At 32.8% G+C, this 23,281-nt stretch overlaps 1 protein-coding gene and 1 pseudogene across 1 annotated transcript; both read left to right on the forward strand.

The window, feature by feature from the left end:
* Positions 1-9,601: 9,601 nt before the first annotated feature.
* Positions 9,602-10,919, forward strand: LOC106422236 (annotated as a pseudogene).
* Positions 10,920-13,871: 2,952 nt separating this feature from the next.
* On the forward strand, positions 13,872-14,570 carry LOC125599601. Its single transcript, XM_048772827.1, has one exon. The coding sequence runs from the start codon at positions 13,872-13,874 to the stop codon at positions 14,568-14,570; it is 699 nt and encodes a 232-aa protein (XP_048628784.1).
* The last annotated feature ends 8,711 nt before the right edge of the window (positions 14,571-23,281 follow it).

Genomic DNA, 23,281 nt, shown 5'->3' on the forward strand with positions numbered 1-23,281 from the left:
AGGGTTTTTCATTTGATTCTTGCAATTTTAATTTTCTTTTAATATTGAGATATTTACATGGCAAAATGGCATTGCAAGAATTTGAAATAATTTTATTTTTGACATTGAAAAATAAGTTTTCGAATGTGATATTTTTGTTTCTTATTTGGAAATTATGGGGTTTTGTCTATTGTCAGTAATAGTTATAAAAGGGAGAAATTAGATATGGAAACTACAGTGCCGCGGATATGAAAACTTCACGGATTAATAATATACTCGTTTTAAACTTACACTCTTAAAATTAAACTATACAATATTTTTGACAAAACTACAACATACTGTAGGACAGGATTCGTTAATAATAAATTATAGCTCATAAAATTGTACGTTCAGAATTGCTTAAAACGAATTCTAGCCATATTGTCTGATTGGATAGAATCCGATATACTGTGTTTAGGAAAATATTTGTGATAATCCACCAATAGAAACCGATCACTGAGTTGGTTAAATTACAATATGAAACTAATCAAATTACATGTTTGTATTTCATTCCATTTCATAAATTCTAATACTACAACCAAGAAATGGTAAGTGGTAAGAGAACTTTCAACGAAGCTTAGAGCATCTGCGATGGGAGTCTTTAAGTAGGATTTATTAGGAAAAAAATAATTAAATAATCAGTAGATTCACCAAAAGCTAAGGATTTAATCTTTAAAATTCCTAAATAAGAATTTTTTCTTAGTGAATTTTTGCATTATTTGCGGATCCCTACGATATGTGGCGATCTACGATTGGTTGATATATATTTTTTTTTTAATCTGAAAAAAAAAATATTTAAAAAATCAAAATACACTTTTTCTAAGAATTCTTTGGGTAACACGACTGCAGGATTGGTTAAACGACGTGAAGTCATATCTCAGACCCCATTTAAGAAAACCGCGGGTAGACTATTCGTAGGTAATAGGTATCATCAACGTCCTAATTAAGAATTGTTTTGATTTACCTTGGATTATTTTAAAAAGAGTGTTTTTTAGTTCACCTCGTACCTTAAACACGTAGGTTCACCGACCAATAATATTTCGTTATTTCATATTCAATATTTTTAGAAAAAACAAAATAATAAAAAATTTGTTAAGTTATATTATGTTTTAAAAATAAATAAAAAATAAAAAAATATAGTAGTAGTTGCAAAAAAAACTTTTTAAAAAAAAAATATTTTTAATGCCGTCAGCAAAACTCTAATCCCTAAACCCTAAATACTAAACCCTAAACTCTTGGGTAACCGTAAACTCTAAATCATTAGGTAAACCCTAAACCCTTAGATAAATCTTAAACCCTAAATCATAAACCCTAAACCGTTGTAAACTTTTGTGTTTAGAATTTACCCAAGGGTTTAGGGTTTACCCAAAGAGGTTAGGTGTTTAGTATTTAGGGTTTATCCAAAGATTTAGGGTTTAAGGTTTAGTTTTTTGCTCACGGTGTTAAAAATATTTTTTTTTTTGCAACTACTACTATTTTTATTTATTTTTACCTTTTATTTAAAAAAATAAAATAACTTGGCAAATTCTTATTATTTTGTTTTCTTTTTAAAAGATACTAGAGCTTGACACGCACACCCTTGTGAATTTAATTTTTATTTTTTATGAATTGGTTAGAGACATTTTTAAACATATATGTTATTTAGATACTCTTTTAGGTTCTTACAAACTTACCCGGATCCGGAAAAATCCAACTCAACCATGTCCAAAAATTTATAATACTCGAACATAGTTTAATTTTAAAATCTAAAAATTCAATACCCGTAAAATTGATCTATATCCGAACGTATACATGAATGCCCATGTCTAACTGATTATGTAAACAAATAAAAAAATTTGTTAACCAGTTTAAATTATTGTCACTAATGGAGAATTTCATTTAAACACGTGAAATCATTGTGATTAATACGTAAAAAAAATGACATCGAATTATTATGGTAAATACAATTAATGAAATAGTTTGCAAGAGTGAAAAAGAAAAGTAAAAAATGTAATTAAACACTTAAATGAAAACAATAAATGAACTTGAGAATTAGTCAAAAAGGAAATGAAAATCTGAAAAAACTCATTTAAAAATAGACAAATCTTATTTTGTACTTCAATTTTAATAGAATAGATGAAACAATGAAATAACAAAATACAATTGGTTTGTGAACCAAAAAAAAACTCTTATAAAAGTTCTAGTACTATAATTATATCCTAAACTTTTGAATATTAAGGACATATATATTAATGAATTTTGAATACTCCCGAAAGGTGTTACAGCGAATTCAGCATTTCAGCATTACCTTTTGTGAAGTTATACACATCTATACCTTTAATTAGGATTTAGACAGACTTAAAAGATGTTGACTTTATCATTTGAATAAGTTATCTTACATTTCTACAATTTTTCCTTTATCTTAGTTTGCTGTTTTTTTTTTTTTTTTGTAAAAATAGTTTGCTGTTATATTTTCCTAAGCAATTTAGTAAAAAATGAAGTTTGAAATAAGGCGAAATCAAACACTAATATAATAAAAATACATATATTTATATTTTCTAGATGGAAAATAGTGATTTACTTGCACAATGTGGAAAATATTAACATTGTTTTTATAGATTTTTCCGAATCGAGATATAGAGGCATTTCGTCACGTTTGGCACGTAGTCCTTCGTGCTCGTCCAAGAAAACCTGGAAATTAAAAGCGACAAACAAACAATATTATTATATATATCCAATTTTTTTTTTGTCGGCTAATATTTCCAATTTTGAATGTCTTCATTTATTTCTATAGTTCGGAAGACAAAAAAAAATGTTCTAACCGAAATTGACTTGTAAGGAGGCATGGGCCGCATGGCATGATGAATATTTGGGCATATACTCGGCATGGACAGTATTGACTATACATGATAATGCAAATGATTACATTTTCTTTTACTACATTTTCTTTTACCACGACTCTCATGCTTACTTTCATGACAATCTCTAACTACTATAAGAATAGAACAATATAGATTTATACGTCTTTTTCATCGTATGAACTCCTACCTTAAAAGTAAAAAAATTGTCCGGAACGGTATTGTCAGATGGTAAAGAGACGGGGTTAGAACGAGAACATATTTCAAGTTCAAACCACATATTGTGCAAAACTAAATCACATTGTTTCTAGACACATATATGGACTCATGTTTTTGATCTAATTGCATACCCGAAGAATGGGTCTGTCCGTCGACTATATCTCTTTTTGTAAATTAGTTTTTGCTCTTCTATAGGTCTGAGGTACCCTCATGTTAATCAGAAAAAGTAAGATAAATTTTTCACACAAATATTTAACGTTTTCAAAATTATAAATAATTTTTAAAAAATTGTTTGAAATAATTTATTCATACAAATGTTTGGATACAATTTTCCAAAAATACACTTAGTCAAAAATACTATAAATTTCGGTTTAAGGTTTTTTTTTTTGATCAAACCAAACTTGCATTAATCTTAAATATGTTTACACTCCAACAAAGGAGGATACAAAGAGGCTATTGACAGCCAAACAAACAACCACAACAAGATAAAGGATAGAAAGGCGATACAAATCCCAAAAAAAAAACAAATGAAATCGTATCACAACAACATCATAAGCTTCTTCAAAGACCGAATCTAGAGTAACCCGTAGGACCACACACACTGCACCATACGCAGAGAAGAGCATTCGAAGGGAGGAAGATCCTTGCAATACCAACGAAGCTTGTTCATCCAATTCACTCCATAGAAGAGGAAATATTAGGAAATAAGACTGGCTCAAACGAGGGACAAGCGGGGAATAACCCTCCACCGCCATATTCATTGGGATAAAGGTAACTATGGGTTTCTCTTCTACCTGCCACCAAGAACAGAGATACACGAACACAACACCAACATCCGAAATAGAACCCGTAAGAGAACTGCATACTGCAGACGATCGCGCCAAGGCGATATAAATGCTACTAGAGGTCGCAAAGGTAGAACCGAATGAGACTAAGCCCATTGGTCTATCACCAGCTAAAATCATGAACCTCAATTCCAACATTAACCATACAAATAGTTGTCTAAACCATTCTACAGTAGTAGAATATGTGGAAAATACATAGCTAAGATGAGCATGAATGACCTTACAATGAGGAGTGGTAGGGAGGTCGAAACAAGAACTTATTGAAGACCAGTCGACACACCCAAATAGAGACATGTATATCACAGGAGAATGGAGCCCGTAGGCGAAGGAAGTGTCATCGACACAACCAAATGGAGACCTGTATACCACAAAAGAATGAAGCCCGTAGGCCAGGAGACCACCACCACCAACATTCTTTGTCGCCATCCTGGATGGAGGCTTCAGAGTTGAGATATGGATAAGGGCTTGAAGAGATGGTATGAATGGGAGAAGACCAGTCGACACACCCAAACAACACGTCGGCCAACAAGACATTACATACTGCAGGATATAAGCATTTAGAACCAATTCTTGTGGCACCAAAGAACACAAAAGAAACAACACCACCATTGGTCAGATTTGGAAATGGAGTTTCCAGATTCCGAATTTTAGAGAACGCTTGAGAGAGGGTGAATGGTGTGTCAACGTGCAGATGAACAAAGAAACGGCATGAAGGATCAGGAGGATTTGGTGGTTCGAGCGGGGAGAGAGCTTTGAACGGCACCGGAAAAGGTAAACACGGCGGCGGATCTGGTGGTTCCAGTGGAGAGAGAGCTTCAGACGGTCCTAGAAAAGACAAACACAGCGGCGGAGAGAGGGCTTCGAACGACATCAGACAAGGCAGACACGGCGGCGGATCTGGAGGGGGACGGAATCGCAATGGAAGAGGTGGCGGATGAAGTGACGATGGAAGAGACCCAATTACCACCATAGCCATGGGAGAGGAGAGCTGCTTCAAGAGGAGGGTGGAGGAACAATGGAGCTGGGGTTGAAGAGATTCATCCGGAACGGCTCACCTCGGGGTGCGTGTCTGAGAGAGAAATTTTAGGGCTTTGATTCGTGATATTCATTTGGGTTTAAGGTTTATTGATTATTGCTTATACTTTAATATTTAGGGGTGGGGTTAGATTTATAAATTTTTATAAATATTTATCAAACATTTATAAACGATCTAGGAGTGTTAATTTTATCTTTTTCATAATACACTTATGAAAATAATTATTATTTAAAAATAGTATCAAATTTTAGGTAAATTTATAATTCTCTCATTTAGCCCACAAGTGTATGATTTTAATATTTAAACTTTATTTAATCAAAATCCAAAAAAAATCTATTATCATTGACAACATTATTCCATACATATGATTAATCAACTGTTTAAATTTCATTTATTAGACAAACAATTGTTTACTTATAAAGAATTTGCCAAATAATTCTTCAATTTTTTTTTATGGTTTTGAATAATTTAAACCTTGGATATTCATAATGCATATATAAAAAGGTATCAAATATGTTTAATTAATAAGTTGGGCAAAAAAAAAAACAAATCCGAAGAACCGAACAGAATCCGGTCCAAAAAACCAGTATCGAATTCAAACCGAGACTGGTTAAATATTCGAATGGATTCAAAAATTTTGTATCTAGGGAACAGGAACCGAACTCGATCATAACTGAAATATTTTGGATATCTGAGTATATCCGAATCAGATTTATATTCTTAAATATATTAGTTATTTTATAGTTAATATCCAAAAATAGATATTTTGAAGTTTTCAAAAATATTTTAAAATATATAATAATATTCAAATAGTAAACATCTACAATTGTTATACAATACTCAAAATACTAAAAATACTTAAAATATCTACCGATTCTCCATACAAATTTTCAAGCCAAACCAGTTTTTACATGAAGTTTAGGTATTTTGCAACACATTATTCAAATTTATATGTTATATAATAATTTTACTTTTAGATTTTGAAAATTTTTGAAGTATATATTAATTTCAAATTTTTTAAAATAATTTAAACGGGTTCTGCGAACCAGGACCGAACCCGCAGAGATCCGAACCGAGTCTGAACCAAAATCGATAAATATGAAACTGAAATCTTTAACCCCAAAAATTCAAAATCTGAGTATATCCGCTCCAAACCCGCATGGATACCCGATTGTCCACCCTGTTAATAACGATAAATACATTATTTAGAAAACTCTAGCTATAACAAGAAGAATTAAATTTAGTCAAAAAAAATAATTAATATTGGCCTAGAAAAAGAAATCAATTTTCATGTCTGGATGGATGACTGGATTGCAAGCATGCACTGACCACGAGCTCGTCATGTGCTTCTCGCAATCCTATAAAGTATAAATATAAACCTAATCGAGTCACAATTAGTACGCATCTGTTTAACCAGTTAAACTTAAATACACTACTAAATTAAACGTTTCTGAGAGTTGACTAACTGAAGTAACAGAACTACCTAAAAGACGCATGGGGTTGACCTCGACCGCTCGAAAAATGGCACGAAAGTTGCAGTTCTTGGATTCCTGTCTTCGGTCAATGGATGCGATTCATTTGACACAATTCCAAAAAAATTTATTCAGTTTTGGATTGTGTATTTGGTTCAGAATATCTCTCTTTTTTTAATAATATTTGGTTCAGAATATCAGTTGCAGAACAATTGGTTATTGCATATTTGCATACCCAAAAATTCTTTGTTTTTAGAATGAAAACTAAATCCATGCACGTGAACTTATCCCTAACTAAACATCCCTCCAAAGTTCCGACAGTTTAATATTATTTATTTTAAGAGATCTTCGGAAAATCGCGTGTATATAGAGTTTATACTTAAAAATCATGTTAATAGCTTAAAAATAAGCTTCTTTTTTTTTCTGGCCAAGATTAAAATAAGTTAGACTAAGAAAATAGGTATGCGACGTAAAAAAGTATCTACAAAGCTATACACTATTTTCATGAAAATGCATGGCTTTTATGAAATTAGAACGAATCGCAAGGCATATATATAAATTAAAACAATGTTATTACATCTTAATTTTTATAAGCAGAATCGTCAGAGATTCCTTTATATATACTTACTATAGGATAACCCGTACGTATGCGCGGAGTGAGTTATTATAATAATGTTTGTTATGATAACTAGCGCGTATGCGCGGAGTGAGTTCTTATAATAATGTTTGTTTATGAAATGATTTTAACATTTTGCAACACTACAGTCTTTATCGATTATAAAATGACGAATACAAATGTTGGTATTTTAAATATATCATCATTGTTGAATAGTTAACGTATTACATCTCATTTTAATTATTTTTAAGACTTTGTATGCACAAAAGGAAATTAAGTTTTGCGGCTGACATAAATCACCAAAACCAAATAGGCAACATCGATTGTATAACGACGAAAGATTTTAGGTTTTCTGCTCTCGATTTGTTTACTATTATTGACTCTTCATAAGTGATTTCATTTTCTACCTCTATAGAATTGTGCTTTCGTTCTCGTCTTTGTTTCATTGATATGAGTTAAGTTTTTTTTTTTTTAAACTTCTTTTATGAATTTAGTGAATTACATAAATGTCAATTAAAAATGGACATATATTAAAATTAGTTTCACTCCATATACATATCTAAGAATCAAAATTTTGAAAAAAATCACCGGAAAACTATATTAACATGTTAGTGTTCAAATCTAATATATCAAGCTGTTATAGAATATAAGTGGAGATTCGAAATATAAATGTCTGTCTAGTATGTATTCACCAGCTCGGTCCAAAAATCATCTAATTAGAACAACAAAACAAATTACTTATTTCACTAGTTCGGGTAATATACGAATCCGAGCGGGTAATATCTGAACCCGAATGGATATCCAAAGATAACCAAACATAAGTATACTTAACCCTATATTTCTAGTTTATTTCTCTCATTTTATTCAAAATATTTATATTAATGATGCTTATCGCTCAAAATTAGATAATATACATATAATTATGGACAAAATCATTTGCTACTCACTTAAAATATATACCAAACTCTTGTTTCTTACATTAAAAAAAGTTGCATCTAAAATTTTAAAACAACAACTAAATTATTGTCTTTCAATTTTTAAAGTTTTATCTCCAAACCTATTAATAGTTTAATAATTTAAAAATTAGAAAACCAGCTAAGTTAAAATATATTTTAAATACGAAAAACTTAAACAAAGAATAATTTATTTATTTTATTCTTCAAAATTTAAATATCCGAACCCGACCCAAAATATCTGAATCCGAACATAAAATACCCAAACCCGACTCGAAGTGTTCAAATATCATAACTGGTTCTACACTTTTATACTGAAATATGCGATACAAACCTAAACGTGTATCCGAACGCCAACCCCTATGATATATGATCATTTGTCTCTTGCTTGAACAAAAAAAAAGTTACACCATTGATCACAAAATTTTCAATGTAAGACTTTTACCATTTTTAATGATTTATAGTCGTTTTTAAAAATTTTAAATATAACATATAAGAAAACTTTTAATTTTTTATTATATGCTTAATGTCATTGTTTAATTTCTTTTAATAGTATAAAAATAAACAAAAAAGAGAGAGGTTATAAATCTTTTTATCAAATATGTATTATTCATAATTATTAATTGTCATCTATATGTTAACCATATTTCGTAATTCCGTAGCTTTTATTTAAGGAAAGAAAAAAATATTCTTGTGTATACTATTAATTAATTTGAGTAGTTAATTTAATAAAAAAACATAGTATATGTTTATATGGATCCACTAATTTTTCTAACAATTCTTAGAATCATTCTCGTAATGACACGTGTCTACGAAAACATGTTGTAATGTTCATGGATTAATATATAGGGGATATATATAGTTCTGTTATTTATAAGATTAGTTAGCTAATAAACACATCTATAGTCGTGTATATAAATCTTAGTATAAAATAATGGTATAGTTGAATTGATAAATAACTGCTCCGAATGATATATACAGTGGCAGATCTAGAAAAAAATTTGAGTGGGAACATAAATTAATTTTACTTGATAATCTGACAAAAATACCTTATATAACACATATAAAAATGAAAAGAGAATACAAGGAGGTTTGAACCTTGGTCATAGTGGGGGAAAATAATGATGTTAACTAATTAAGCTAGAAAATCTTGCATAACCTTTATGCAATTAAGCTTGTTTTAAAATTTTAGTGGTGGCAGATGTCCCTTGCTGCATAACGTGCATCCGCCACTGTATATATATACCCCAAAGGTCATTTAAATTAAATCGTATTATCTATTTTTAGTGTTCACGGTAAGTATTCCCTCCGTTTCAAAAAGATGGATGTTTTAGAAAAAAAAATTGTTTCACAAAGATAGATATTGTGTGTTTTCTATGAAAAAATTGTAAATTTTAAGAAAATTAATTGATTTTATTGAATTAATATTGGTTAAAAGATATTAAAAATTAAAAATTGAAGAAAATGATATATTTACTATAGTGATTTAATATGTTTTCTTAGTATGTGTGAAAACGCTAAAAAATCTATTTTTGTAAAACGGAGAGGGAGTGTATTGATTAGTTTTTTTCACACTCCACACATCAAGTGATTTGCGTCATCAGTGACAATAATTGGCCTGAAAACAACGGGCACACATTCATATATAACTCGACTCATCCAATAAGTCCAAAGCACACTAATATTAAACAATCTAAACACACAAAACTCCAAAAGGAAACAAAGATGGCTTCAACACTTCTCATGAAAACAATCTTCCTTGTACTCATCTTTGTCTCTTTTACAATCTCTCCAGCAACTTCAACGGCGCCAGAAGACTGCGCAAGCGAGTCAGCGAACCCGTGCGTCAACAAGGCCAAAGCCTTGCATCTCAAAGTCATAGCAATCGCAGCAATCCTAGTCTCAAGCATGATTGGTGTTGGGGCTCCTCTCTTTAGCCGAAACGTACCGTTTCTCCAGCCAGACGGGAACATTTTCACTATCGTCAAGTGTTTCGCCTCAGGGATTATCCTCGGAACTGGTTTTATGCATGTTTTGCCTGATTCTTTCGAGATGTTCTCATCACAATGCCTTGAAGAGAACCCGTGGCACAAGTTTCCTTTCTCCGGGTTTCTCGCTATGTTGTCCGGTCTTATCACTCTAGTGATTGACTCAATGGCTACAAGCCTTTACACTAGCAAGCACGCAGCTGGGATCGTACCACATGGCCATGGTCACGGCCCCGGAAATGATGTTACCAGCAAAAGATGGCGATTCTGGTAGTGCACAACTATTGCGATATAGAGTCATTGCTATGGTTAGTACACATGTAAATATTAGAAACTGACGTTGCTATTTTAAATGATATATAACTGAATATGAATGTTATGAATATGAAGGTATTGGAACTACGAATCATAGTTCACTCTGTAGTCATTGGACTATCTCTAGGAGCAACAAGTGACATTTGCACCATTAAAGGACTCATTGCTGCTCTTTGCTTTCATCAAATGTTTGAAGGCATGGGTCTTGGTGGTTGCATTTTTTAGGTATATAAAATTATATATAAGAAATTTTTTATCTACATCCAAAATTTTAAAATTTGAAATAATAACTTTTTAATGTTTGAGATGTTTTCAGGCTGAATATACGAACAGGAAAAAGTTTCTTATGGCGTTCTTTTTTGCGATAACAACACCATTTGGAATAGCGTTAGGGATCGCTCTTTCGACCGTTTACAGAGACAACAGCCCCAGCGCATTGATCACTAGGATTGCTTGATGCATGCTCCGCGGGATTGCTCATCTACATGGCGCTTGTCGACCTTTTATCGGCTGAATTTATGGGACGAAAGCTTCAAGGTAGCGTCAAAATGCAGATCAAATGTTTCATTGCGGCTCTTTTAGGGTGCGGTGGCATGTCGGTCATCGCCAAATGGGCTTAACTATAACAATGAAGAATTGAACTATTGAAGTCCTGTGAATTTCATTGTCGGACTAAAAACCGTTTTAGGTTCAGTTCTCCATTCTGTATCGTTTGAATTTCATTGTCGTGAGTATCTATCATATTTTTCTTTTTATATATTTCATATATGTATTGTGATTGGTCCCACCAGTCATATAGTCTTTTTAGTTCTTGTCGTTTGATGTTTTCGCATGTCATATAAAAAATAATACCTTTTGCTAACCTTAGTGACATTAGTCTATATATTTCGAAGTAGGCCGGTACATCGGTACATTGTTTATAACATTCTTATTTTTTTGCTGAACATAAAGTTTGTTTACGTTTTGAAATGTTTGTGTTTTAAAACCTGAGCCATCCGACTATTTCTTTACCTAAGATACTGTATATATTATACACATACACATTAATTTTATAACTTTTCAAATTTACAATAACTCAACCGTTAGAGATATTTTGCATTTTTCAATATAAACCAATCGCTATAACCTAAACACTATTCCATATACTTCTAAACCCTATACATATTCTAAGTATAACCAATTGTACACAGCCTGATTGTACACCATATCTATATATAGATTATACACTGATATTTTTATTATAATTCGAATTGGAAACCAGTTAGTACAATCTCAAGTTTTATAATATAGAATATATGGTACATGTCATTGATTGATCATAGATACATTTCAAAAACGAAAATGAGAAACAATTTTTTAATTTGCCATTTTACATTTACTTTTCAATCTGTACAATATATTATGTACAATCAAATAAAATCTTAAAGAATATATTTCCCCTATATTGAATCTCTGTAAATTTGGTACAATGTAGAATATAAGATATTTGTTATAAACGAAATGATGATCGACCATGGACCAGCCCGTACTGCAGGCCCAATCCGGGACATGATAAAGACAACCAGAGACTATGTGTTTATCTAGTATATATTCCATGTATATCTGTAACATAGTGTTTATCCTTATCCTTATCTTGTTAGGATAAACATGACCTTATGACGGTCTAATACCTTGTATATATATGGACCTTCTGGTCGACAGTAATAATGACAGAAGTATTTCCCCAACACTTCATTTACAACACGTTATCAGCACGATAGACTCCAAAACCCTGAGACAAAACCTAACCTAAAATCCGTCACACATAAACCCTAAAACAGACGCAACTTAAAATCGATCTATCTCTCAAATCCCGAGGAACCAAACGACGCGCCACATATCAAATTGAAGCTCTTGACGAGACGAATCCATCAACGAAAACCGTTTGTCAATCCGATCTCAGACACACCCATACTCGCAAAAACAATACTCGGCGCCATCTTGGTCTTTTGGAACCCTAATTCTGGAAAAACCCCAAATTGTTCTTGCTTGTGTTCTGGCTTACAAACACCCGATCAGCTCCAGCCCCAAGGTGTTCCTGAGCCTAGACGACCTCAGTTTCCAGTTCACATCACAGCTAGCTTGAGTTCCCAATCAACCCTCGCAAACTCAAGAAGAAGACGCGTCCGACGTCCTCGGCGCACATCCGCGACCAGACGCCAAACCATCCGATCCCGATCAGACGCGTCTCTCCTCAGCACGCGACCGTTCCAGATCGTCCCATCTCGCGTCCGTTCGAGGTTCTCTTGGTGGTCCGGGTTCTACAATCTGCAAACAAAAGGTAACCCTAATTCTAAGAACATGAGAATTGAATTTGGATTGTTTGTAAAGATTGAAACCCTAAAACTAATCTCTAAGATGAAAGCTTTAGGATAAATAGATCAAACCCTAAAAGAGTAAATCGGAGCTCGAATAAGTCTGATCCTCTAAACCATAAGTTGTTCCCTTAAAAATCCGCAGCCATGTAGCTATATTTAGCAACATGTCTCTGCAAATAAAATAAAACCAGAAACCATAAACTCTTTAAAATCTCGAACCTGAACTTGTTTTGAACCTGTTCTTAATCTTAAACTGATTTTAAAATTGTTTAAAACTTTTCCTGATGATAGTTTCACATTAGAACTGTTTAGGATTGAAAGTTAAACAATTTTTTTTTTTAAATCTGACTGCTATATGTTGAAAGAAACCGACTGTTACTTGCTTAAACTTATCATTATTGTCCTGTTTAATGTTCTTATCTGATCTGAATCAACTAGAACTGTTAAGGACTGCATGTTACATAATTTTTTTTTGAAAATCTGATCATGGTTTCATAAATTAATCCGAGGTTTTACCTCCTGTTCTTGTCTGAAAAATTTGTTTTCCTGATGATTGATAACGACTAGAACTTGATTAGGATTAAAAAATATATATATATATTTTTTTTTAATATTTAAAATCGAAATATCAGATATATATCTGAGAAAACATATTTATTTTTAAATCGAAAATTATATAATAAATTGCTTGAATAAATCAAATCTGCCTGATTTATTTTTTTAAGTCACAATAATTTCTGATTTGATTATTTTTCGAAAAAAAAAAAATATATGGTATATTTTTCGAAAACCCTAACTTGATTTCATGATTGAATTGGTTTGCTTGATTGCATATTGTTTGCATACTAATATTGCATACTGAACATGAAATCTCGACTGTTAGGGATATAGATCATTCATAGTTTTCAAGAAATCTGATTTGAACTAAAAAAAAAATCATTATACTAAATGATTCGATCCAATGGGATGAAGAAAATACGGAACATTTTCCTGATCATCTAAGATAGAATCCCTAAAGGCCTTGAAACCTTGTGTTTGAAATAAGAGGACCTTAAATCTGAAAAATACATTGATCCACACCTTAAACCGTATGGTTTTAAGAAAATGCATCATTTAGAAATTTTTTTTTTTTGGTCCGTGTGTGGCATTGATATGAAGCATGAAAAATTTCAAAAAGATTACTTGATTAAGACCTGTTTTGAATAATGATTTCAGATGTCGAGTTTCATACCCTCAGATTACAAAGCCCTTGATCTCTCTGGAGATAATTATCTTGATTGGGCTATAAACACTTCAGCCGTCTTGAAGTCTAGAGGACTTGGGAAGTGCATCAAGTATGGCAATGACACCCTTGCGTGTGAAAGACACAGAGCCATAATGATTATGCGACACCATCTCTGTGAGGACCTAAGAGACGAGTTTGGATATGTTAATGATCCTCATAATCTCTGGTCATTTTTGAATTCTAGATTCTGTGAGCCATTGTTGCACGAATCCAAGAAAAAATGGGAAGCTCTAAGGTTCCAGGATTATGAATCCGTGGACAATTATCACTCTGATCTTATGAGAATCACCTATAGTCTTAGACTATGTGGTGAATTGGTAACAAACGAGGATTTGTTAAACAAAACTCGTGACACATTCCATTCAGAGGAAGTGTTGTTATCACATCAGGCCAAAGGTTTCACCACCTATTATGACATGTTCTCATATTTATTAGACATTGAGCAAAAGAAGCAGAAAAGGATGGATAACATCAGACGGTTTAATGACATCATGGAGATATATTATGAAGTACTAGACAGTGAGATGAAAATCCCTGAAGCTAATAAAGCCACATTTGATAAGAAGAGATCTGAGGAGGATTCCGAGTGGACACTCATGGACCATGAGGTCGGATTATACATTGAATAATTTTCCGACATTCTGATTTTATGTTTTCATATCTGATTTGATTTATTTGTTATTCATTTATGTTATTGAAATAATAAAAACGATTTTGTTTTTATATATTATCTTGCTTGGTCTTGCTTGATGATTCTTGATTAAATAACAAATAAAACCTTAATAAAAGGATAATCAGTCCACTGATAGTTGATTTCATGCATGGTTTAACTTTACCTTGATTGTATAGGTTTAACTTTACCTTCCTGCAATCACATAAAATCAATTGTTGGGTGTAGACTAATGAGCTAGTTCACTGATAGATTGATTTCTTGCATAGATTTAACTTCATCTTGATTGTATAGGTTCAACTTTACCTTCCTACAATCACTTGAAATCAATTAATTGGTACTGGCAATGGCAAAAGACACGACATTATTCAGACCCATTGAATAAATCAATTTTCAATGTTTTCTACATTGAACCAGTGAGCAAAGAAAATACGATTCCTTTCAGATTTTTGAAAAATCGCCTAAAAGCATTATGAATGCCTATACCCATATTTTCTACTGATTTATTCTATGCTAAGGATCAGTATGAAAGAGGCATAAAACCATGGTAACCAGTATGGTTCACCACGAAATAAACACTTATGGCATGACCAGATTAGCCATCTTGATCCAAAACATGATGAAAAATTAATTAAGGCACAAAAGTGGTCCCATAAAATCTCACAATGTGTTATAAGTACACAAAAGGGAAAATCACTAAAATAATTAAGGCTCCACTGTCCTAAGCACTACGAAATTATGAGTATGTTCATGAGGGGGAGAGAGGACTAAAACCCACAGTCCATGATCATATCATAAATTCGGATTCCATGGTTTACAACCATAATATACACGGCTGGAAAGCTTTAAAGCTCTCACTAATGGTACATCACCCACGTCCAGCCTAAAGCTTAAGGACATTATGTATATAAATATTGATTTACATCAGGCCATACATGTAAGCATAGACATTCCCACCTCTGAATGATTAAGGGTCATAAACCAGACATATACACAAACCATCTTAAGAAAATACGAATATTCCACCACATATATGTGTGCCATTTAAGATGGAACCTCAGATGAGGATTGGGAATATATATTAGATAAATAAGACTTCCTCCACGAAACTATAATGTATCTTGTGCCAAACATGGATGATTTAATCAAGTGGCCAAGAACACAGATTACAAAAGATAGTAATCTGATTATCCAACTTTGAAAGGAGAAAGTTATCAGGCTGATAAAGAGTAAAGAGTAAAAGAGAAATATAATGGTATCAACCATAGTTGTCTTGGCAAGATCCTCAGACCAAAGATTATGATCTAGACGTTCTAAAAGAATATGATCAAAAGATATAAAAGCTAGCAGAAATATATGCCAGACACACTGACCCGAAAAGAAAAAATGACTATGTCATACCAGCTTAAGCACCACGAATTTGATGTCTAAGAGACACAATCAAGTTGCTACAATGTCTATTAGAGATAGACAAATAAGTTCCAAATAATAAGGAACCTCGGAAAGTAATGAAAGGTGCTCAGAATCGTACAAATCCGAGTTCATAAGAGAACACAGTTCAGACAGAGAAATAAGGTTGCGCAACCACACATCTAAGGTACCAGACCATGTAGTTTGGGACGCCAAACTGCAAGGTATAAAGGTCTTGGATAATAAGATCTCAAAATCTAATTAGATCATGTCTGGAACAGTATGAAACTAAAGATAAAGAGTGTTAACACCAAAGATGTATTTACATACATAAGAGCTCATAAAAGATTGTAGTACTTGGGATTTGAAGGATATAACCTGAGGATCATGAACCCACATAGAGTACTCATAAAACCTATATAGGGACGTGGGGTGTTCAAAGAATTCAAAGTAATTATAAGACAGATGGGCGTAGTAACCATGTACATACAGAAAAGCCATCTAAGAAAGAAACCAGTGAATGGATCTTGTGAGATAAGAAATTTCGTGAGATTAAAGGACATGACCACATGGTATAGTGTGTCCATGTTCCTTCTAAATAACGTTCAAGTATAGCTTGATTACACAAGGATACTCACAAGGACCAAGAAACAATTTATAAAGAGATATGCTCCTATATGGTGGATGCTACTACAGAAAATCAAGTTTGATTTTGTCTGGATATTTACTAAAGAAATAATGGTGTAGTAAGCAGCAAATGGATCACTGGATAAAGGTATCAACGTACCATAGAAATATGAGAAAGAAATTCTCATAGAACAAGCTTTGTTCCTAAGTTGTTTATGGATTGTAATATACAGCAGCTGTAAGTAATATGAAAGACTAAGTATTTACTTAGTGCAGTCAGTCCATACAGAAAATATTATAATTCCTTGTGATCATAATAAAGACCAACTGAGAGAAAAAAGTTTAATGGTTCAAAGGTTCAATGATACAAGTTATCGATTGATTAAACAGGCTATGTTTTACATATGGAAAGTCTGTAGAAAAATCATAGCCGTGTGTGTGTGTGTGTCAGCACGCCTAAGTGAGAACCATAAACCAGGATAGTGACCAGAAGGATGTCTGGTCGTGGCTTAATGATTATAAGCATTGCTAAAGCAAGAAAAGATCGATAACCATGTACAAAGGACATGAGTGTATGACTGCGAATTCATTGTGTGATGAGTTTCATTGCAGCAAATAATTATTGATGGTATGACCTTAGACACTCATGATTATGAACGAATATAGACAAGGTCTATAGCTCAACATGGATCGACAAAAGAAAATAAAGAATGATTGGTTACAATGGATAAAGCCATTGGCACATACGAAGAGATATAAGTCCGAATGAACGAAAGATATGAAGTAAAGTTGTTCGTATGTGTTCTGGGTCTATGACTCAATATATATTGAATGTCCACGTTTTGGGAAAGCCATATAACCAAAGAGAATCCGTGGGACATGAAAAAGGACCTGCAAGTAAAGTTTTATTGCAGATTATAAAGTCCATCCGAGCACCGTTTGAAGCACCATCAGTTCATCCAAGACTTACAAGTTCATTCAAGGAGAATCCAGCTGATCATCTTCACCAAGTCATAGGCAACTTCAACGTTCAAGAAGACTCGGATACCAGATGGGAATGCGTCTACTACAGTGATGCATTCATCTGGGGGAGTTCATGTGTTGTACTCTTTTTCCTGTCCTTGCTTTCCCATTTTGCCACATTAGTTTTGGGGTTTTTCAGGAGAGGTTTTAATGAGTCAACATTAAGCATGCAACGAACCTGTACCGGATGTGTCGATCAAGGGGGAGTGTTATAAACCAAATGATGATCGACCATGGACCAGCCCGTACTGCAGGCCCAATCCGGGACATGATAAAGACAACCAGAGACTATGTGTTTATCTAGTATATATTCCATGTATATCAGTAACATAGTATTTATCCTTATCCTTATCTTGTTAGGATAAACATGACCTTATGACGGTCTAATACCTTGTATATATATGGACCTTCTGGTCGACAGTAATAATGACAGAAGTATTTCCCAAACACTTCATTTACAATAATATTCATTTTCACAGGAAATAATTAATGTCGAATATAACATCACTGTTTTAAATTTTAGTTATTAAAATATTCTTCCTATACAGATTTGGTATCTACAATTGTTATACTACATTTACGCAATAAAAGATTAGATAAACCCTAAAATTTAGCAATCCTATGATAGGTTTATAGGAATGATGTCTTAAATAATATCTCCGCTATATATTTTTATATCCTAAAAATAGACTGCCCCGTAATATTTTGTCAAATATCAGTTGTAAAAAGATTATAAAACGTTTTTTATTATTCTCTATCCACAGCATATACCTTTTTTATTCTCTCTCCACGTCATATCCCCTATATATTAATCGAGAAACATTTAAAAAGATGTAACCTCAATTTTGTAATAACTAAAAAAGACTCATTGCTTATGTATCAATCAATTAGGTAGTTAATTAGTTATACGTGTCAGTCTCACATTAAAAATGAAAAACATGTTGATCCAATTCGATTTTTATATCTCACTAGAAACATTTAATACCAACTATATGATATCATATGATATTAACTAAAGAAAGCTGACTATTTATTATATATTATTTCCTTAAATAAAACCTACGGAATTATCTAATGTGATTATGATATATATAGTAATTAATGATTTTAAATAATGAAGATTTGCTAATAATCTGTATGCTTTCTATCATTTTTGTTTAATTCTTTACTATTAAAATAAATTACACAATTACATTAATTATATATTAAAATTTAGATTTTCTTGTATATGTTGTATTTTGAATTTTTCAAAACGAGTATAAATTAGTAAAACTGTTAAAAGTCTCATATAAACTTTTGTGATCAATGTTTAAATTATATTCTATAATAAGATACAATGATAATAAAATCATATAAATGAATAATTTTATTTTAATATGTGTTTATGTTAATATATATATACTTCATATCTTTTAAATTTAATTATATATCATATATGATATATAAGATTGATTGTTTTGATTTATTTATTCTAAAATGATTGTGAATAAACAAGAGCAGTTATTTGATTTATATGTGCAAGTCAATTTATTACATAATTGTAACTGATTTCTTAGTTATTTAATATAATTATTATTTTATTATTTCATAATATGCAGAAAAATATAAAATAAGTATTTATTCTGCACAAGGCGCAGATCTTAACCTAAGTATGTATCTCTTTAATAATTTTGAATCTTAAACATTTTCTAAATCTCATGCCAAAATAAAAGAAAAAATGAGAATAAACTCAAAAATCAATATTTATATCGAGCAACAACCAAAATGACACAAAAAGGAGAAAACTATCGAAAATAGATAGGATTGGCACGTAAACGTAAAGTTCTTATAACCATAATTAACTTTTAAATTGCTAAATTATGATATAAAACCGAGCTGACATAGTTTCATTGTTACCAAATAGTAGACATGAGATTCTTCGGCCTAAATGTTAGGTTTTTATGCGATAAATAATTTTTTGCCCTAAAATATTTTTAAAAATGAGATCAGTTCATTAGCAAAAAAATTATGTAATTAACAAAAAAAGTTTTACAAAATTGTTTAAGAGCCAAATATATTAATTCGATCAATAATATAATTTTTTTTTCTATACGATATTTCTTAAATAATTTTCATATATATTTACCCTGCGCAAGGCGCAGGTCTTATCCTAGTACCTATTATAAATAACAAACAATGTATTTGAAAACCTAAAACCCTATATTGAGCTAAGTTATTCAACTATGAAACTCACAATATGCTGTACTGTTAATGATGATCTTAGCTTATGAGATTATCATTACCTCTTTAGCTGCATGCGCTTATGTTCTTTTTATCTTTTTAAAGCTAATGTTCATTCTTATTGATTCTCTGCAGGATATTAAATTCACGTTCAATGTGCTGGAAAACAAAAGAAGAATATAGAGTTCACAGAGACACTTAGTAAGTGTCGGATCAAATTTAATAGTACTGTTTTAAAAGTAAATTTTTTGTTTTTTTTTTTGACATCAAACGGCTCATCTATTACTCAAGCTTGAGATGGTCTGGGGAACCAGACCGGAATAGAACAACCAATGTAATACAGGTCCCTATGAAAGGATCTCGCTATCTTAGCTAATGAATCAGACGATACATTTTCAGATCGAGGAATAAAAACAATAGAGAATTCTGAGAATCTGCTCTTCAGCTCTGCAGCTCGTCCAATTCAGTTGAGAAGTTGGGCCATGCTCCTGGGTCTTGAATCATCGAGATTAGATCCTTACAATCCGTTCCAAAAGCTTGACACATCAATAGCTGAAGCATGCACTCCATCACCCACGAGAGGGCCTCGAGCCCCGAGTGAAGTGGTGAGATTCTTCGTCGCTGGTTTCGTGCTCCCAATAGCTGAGTTGTTCCTCTTGAGGTCTTCCATGTCCATCCATAACCACTGTAGTGTGCATCATGTGTCCATGATCCATCTATCAAACATCTCTCAGAATTTGTTAACTTCTCAAGGTTCTGTGCAACTACATGTTCTTCTTGTTTGTTGTTTGCTTGGAATCAAGCATGGCATTCTGACTCAGCATGTCGGACAGTTTCCAAAGGGTCTCTGTCTATTCCTCTGAATAGTTTATCATTTCTTACTTTCCAAATAAACCACATAATCCAAGGATAAAGGTCTTTATCCAGCTCAGGATCTTCTATATCATTCTTCCTCCAAAAAAGATAGTTTATATTCGTGTAATGGCTCGCGCTGGGGAACACTAATGGCGGAGTTGGGGATGCTGCATATGCCCATGGCATGGTTTATAGTCTCATCATTTGCTCTGCATCTAGGACAATAATTATCGCATCGCATATGACGATGTGTTAGATTGCTTGTTACTGCTAGTTGTCCAGAGATTGTTTGCCAGATAAAATGTCTTAGTTTTGGTGGAGCTTTTATCTTCCAAGCAAAGGCTTGGAGTTTCGTAATACTCGGTTCTCCCTGGTTTTCCACCATCTCTTTGTTAAGAATGTTCCTGGCTACCCAATATCCTGATTTAACAGTGTACATCCCATTCTTGGTATAACTCCAACAGTACTTGTCCCTCTGATATCCTTGACTTATGGCCAAAGATTGAATCAGAGGGATGTCTTTCGGATCCACATAGTTTTAAAGCACCTCTGAGTTTCATATTTTTGGATCGCCTGTCATCAGATCACGAACTGACATCATTGGATGAACCACTGGCGCTAGTGGTCAGCTGGTCTTGCTGGTATCGTTGGTATCCAATGGTCTTCCCATGCTCTAATCTCATTCCCAGAGTGTACCTTTTGTCTGATACCCAACAACATTAAAGGCTTCGCTGCCATTATACTTGTCCATCCATATGAGGGTCTATTTGCCTTGTTTAGCCGCAAAGGCGTGCTACATCTGAAGTATTTGCCCCTTAGAACTCTAGCTACTAAGGAATCTGGGTATTGTACCAAGCGTCATAACTGTTTGCCTAGTAGGGCAAGATTGAATTCATCGATCATCCTGAATTCTATTCCTCCCTCTTCTCTTGGTTTGCAGAGTTTTTCCATTTTACCCAGTGTATACCCCTTTTAGGAAGGTTCGAGCTCCACCAGAATTATGCAATGGCACTAGCTAATTTCTCACAAGTCTCTAATGGTAGTAGCAAAGTCGACGTTACATAGGTAAGTAATGCCAAGAGGATAGACTTTATGAGTACTTCCTTTCCTCCCTTTGTTAGCCAATGGCCTGTCCAGCCGTTAACACGATTCTGCCAATGATCCTTCAAGAAAGCAAACAACTTCCTTTTTGAGCCACTAATATCCTCCGGAATACCAAGATAAGTTCTCATTCCCCCCCCCCCCCCTCATTTGTGATTCCCGTTGAGCTTTTGATAGTCTCTTTCACACTGCCAGGTATTTTTTTACCAAAGAGCAGGGATGATTTTTCTAAATTAATACACTGTCAAGAAGCTTTCTCATAAATCTTAAGAACTTTCATGACTTCATCGCATTCACGGGGCTCCGCCTTACAGAAAAATAGACTATCATCAGCGGAGAGAAGGTGTGATACCGGGGGGCTAGCACGCGAAACGCGCATCCCCATTATCTTACCTTGGATCTCTGCGTGATTAAGAAGGCTAACGAGCGCTTCCGTTCATAAGATAAAGATGAAAGGAGACAAAGGATCTCCTTGACGCATTCCCCTCTGTGGGGTTATATTTCCTCTTGGCTGGCCATTGGACAGAACATGATATTTCTCATAACCGCACTGATGAAAACTCATTCTAGCCGATCGTAGGCTTTACTCATGTCTGTCTTTATTGCCATCCTCCTATTTCTTCGGCCTGGATATGTACGAAGAGCATGGAACATCTCCTGTTCTATTAGTACATTATCAGATATTTGTCTTCCAGCAACAAAGGCTGACTGGGTTTCGGATATCTGATCCTGTAGTAACTTCTTTAATCGATGGCTTAATACTTTGGAAATTATCTTGTAACTGACATTTCAAAGACTGATGGATCGAAACTGAGACATTTCATTCGGTTTGTCTTTCTTAGGAATGAGACAAATATTGGCGTCATTAAGACCATTGGCCATAGTGCCCTTAAAGAAACCTATATTTAAGTATGCTTGTCTTTTCCTTATGTATTTTCCTAATTTAAATAATAGATTTCTTTAATCAAATCTTAACCAAAATATTTCCTAACATATTTCATATTAACATATTAAATATTTTTAGGGATAATTTGAAAAATACTTTATAATTAGTTTCAATTTTGATAAATACACCTTATTTTTTATTTTTGGAAAAATACCCTTTACTAAATATGAAAAGACATTTTTATCCAAATTAGAAATTTCAGCAATTAAAATATAAATTCGAAATTAGTAATAATAGTATTATTGTTTATGTTTAAGATAAATCTGTCTTGAGATAGATATATTATTGTATTTTTTTAGAATAACAAGGATATTATGAAAAAAACAAATTATGATTTGTTTTGATTTTATCATGAAGTTTCTATGAATAGTTTTTTGGATAGAAAGAAGTTGCCCGACTACTCATTCTTTATACAAAAAAATCACATCATCCTCTCCAAACATATTCATTCTTTTGACAAGCTATTTTCTTTCCGTTTTGAGTGACTA

The sequence above is a fragment of the Brassica napus genome, unplaced genomic scaffold, assembly GCF_020379485.1.
Source record: "Brassica napus cultivar Da-Ae unplaced genomic scaffold, Da-Ae ScsIHWf_1921;HRSCAF=2565, whole genome shotgun sequence".
Taxonomy (NCBI): domain Eukaryota; kingdom Viridiplantae; phylum Streptophyta; class Magnoliopsida; order Brassicales; family Brassicaceae; genus Brassica; species Brassica napus.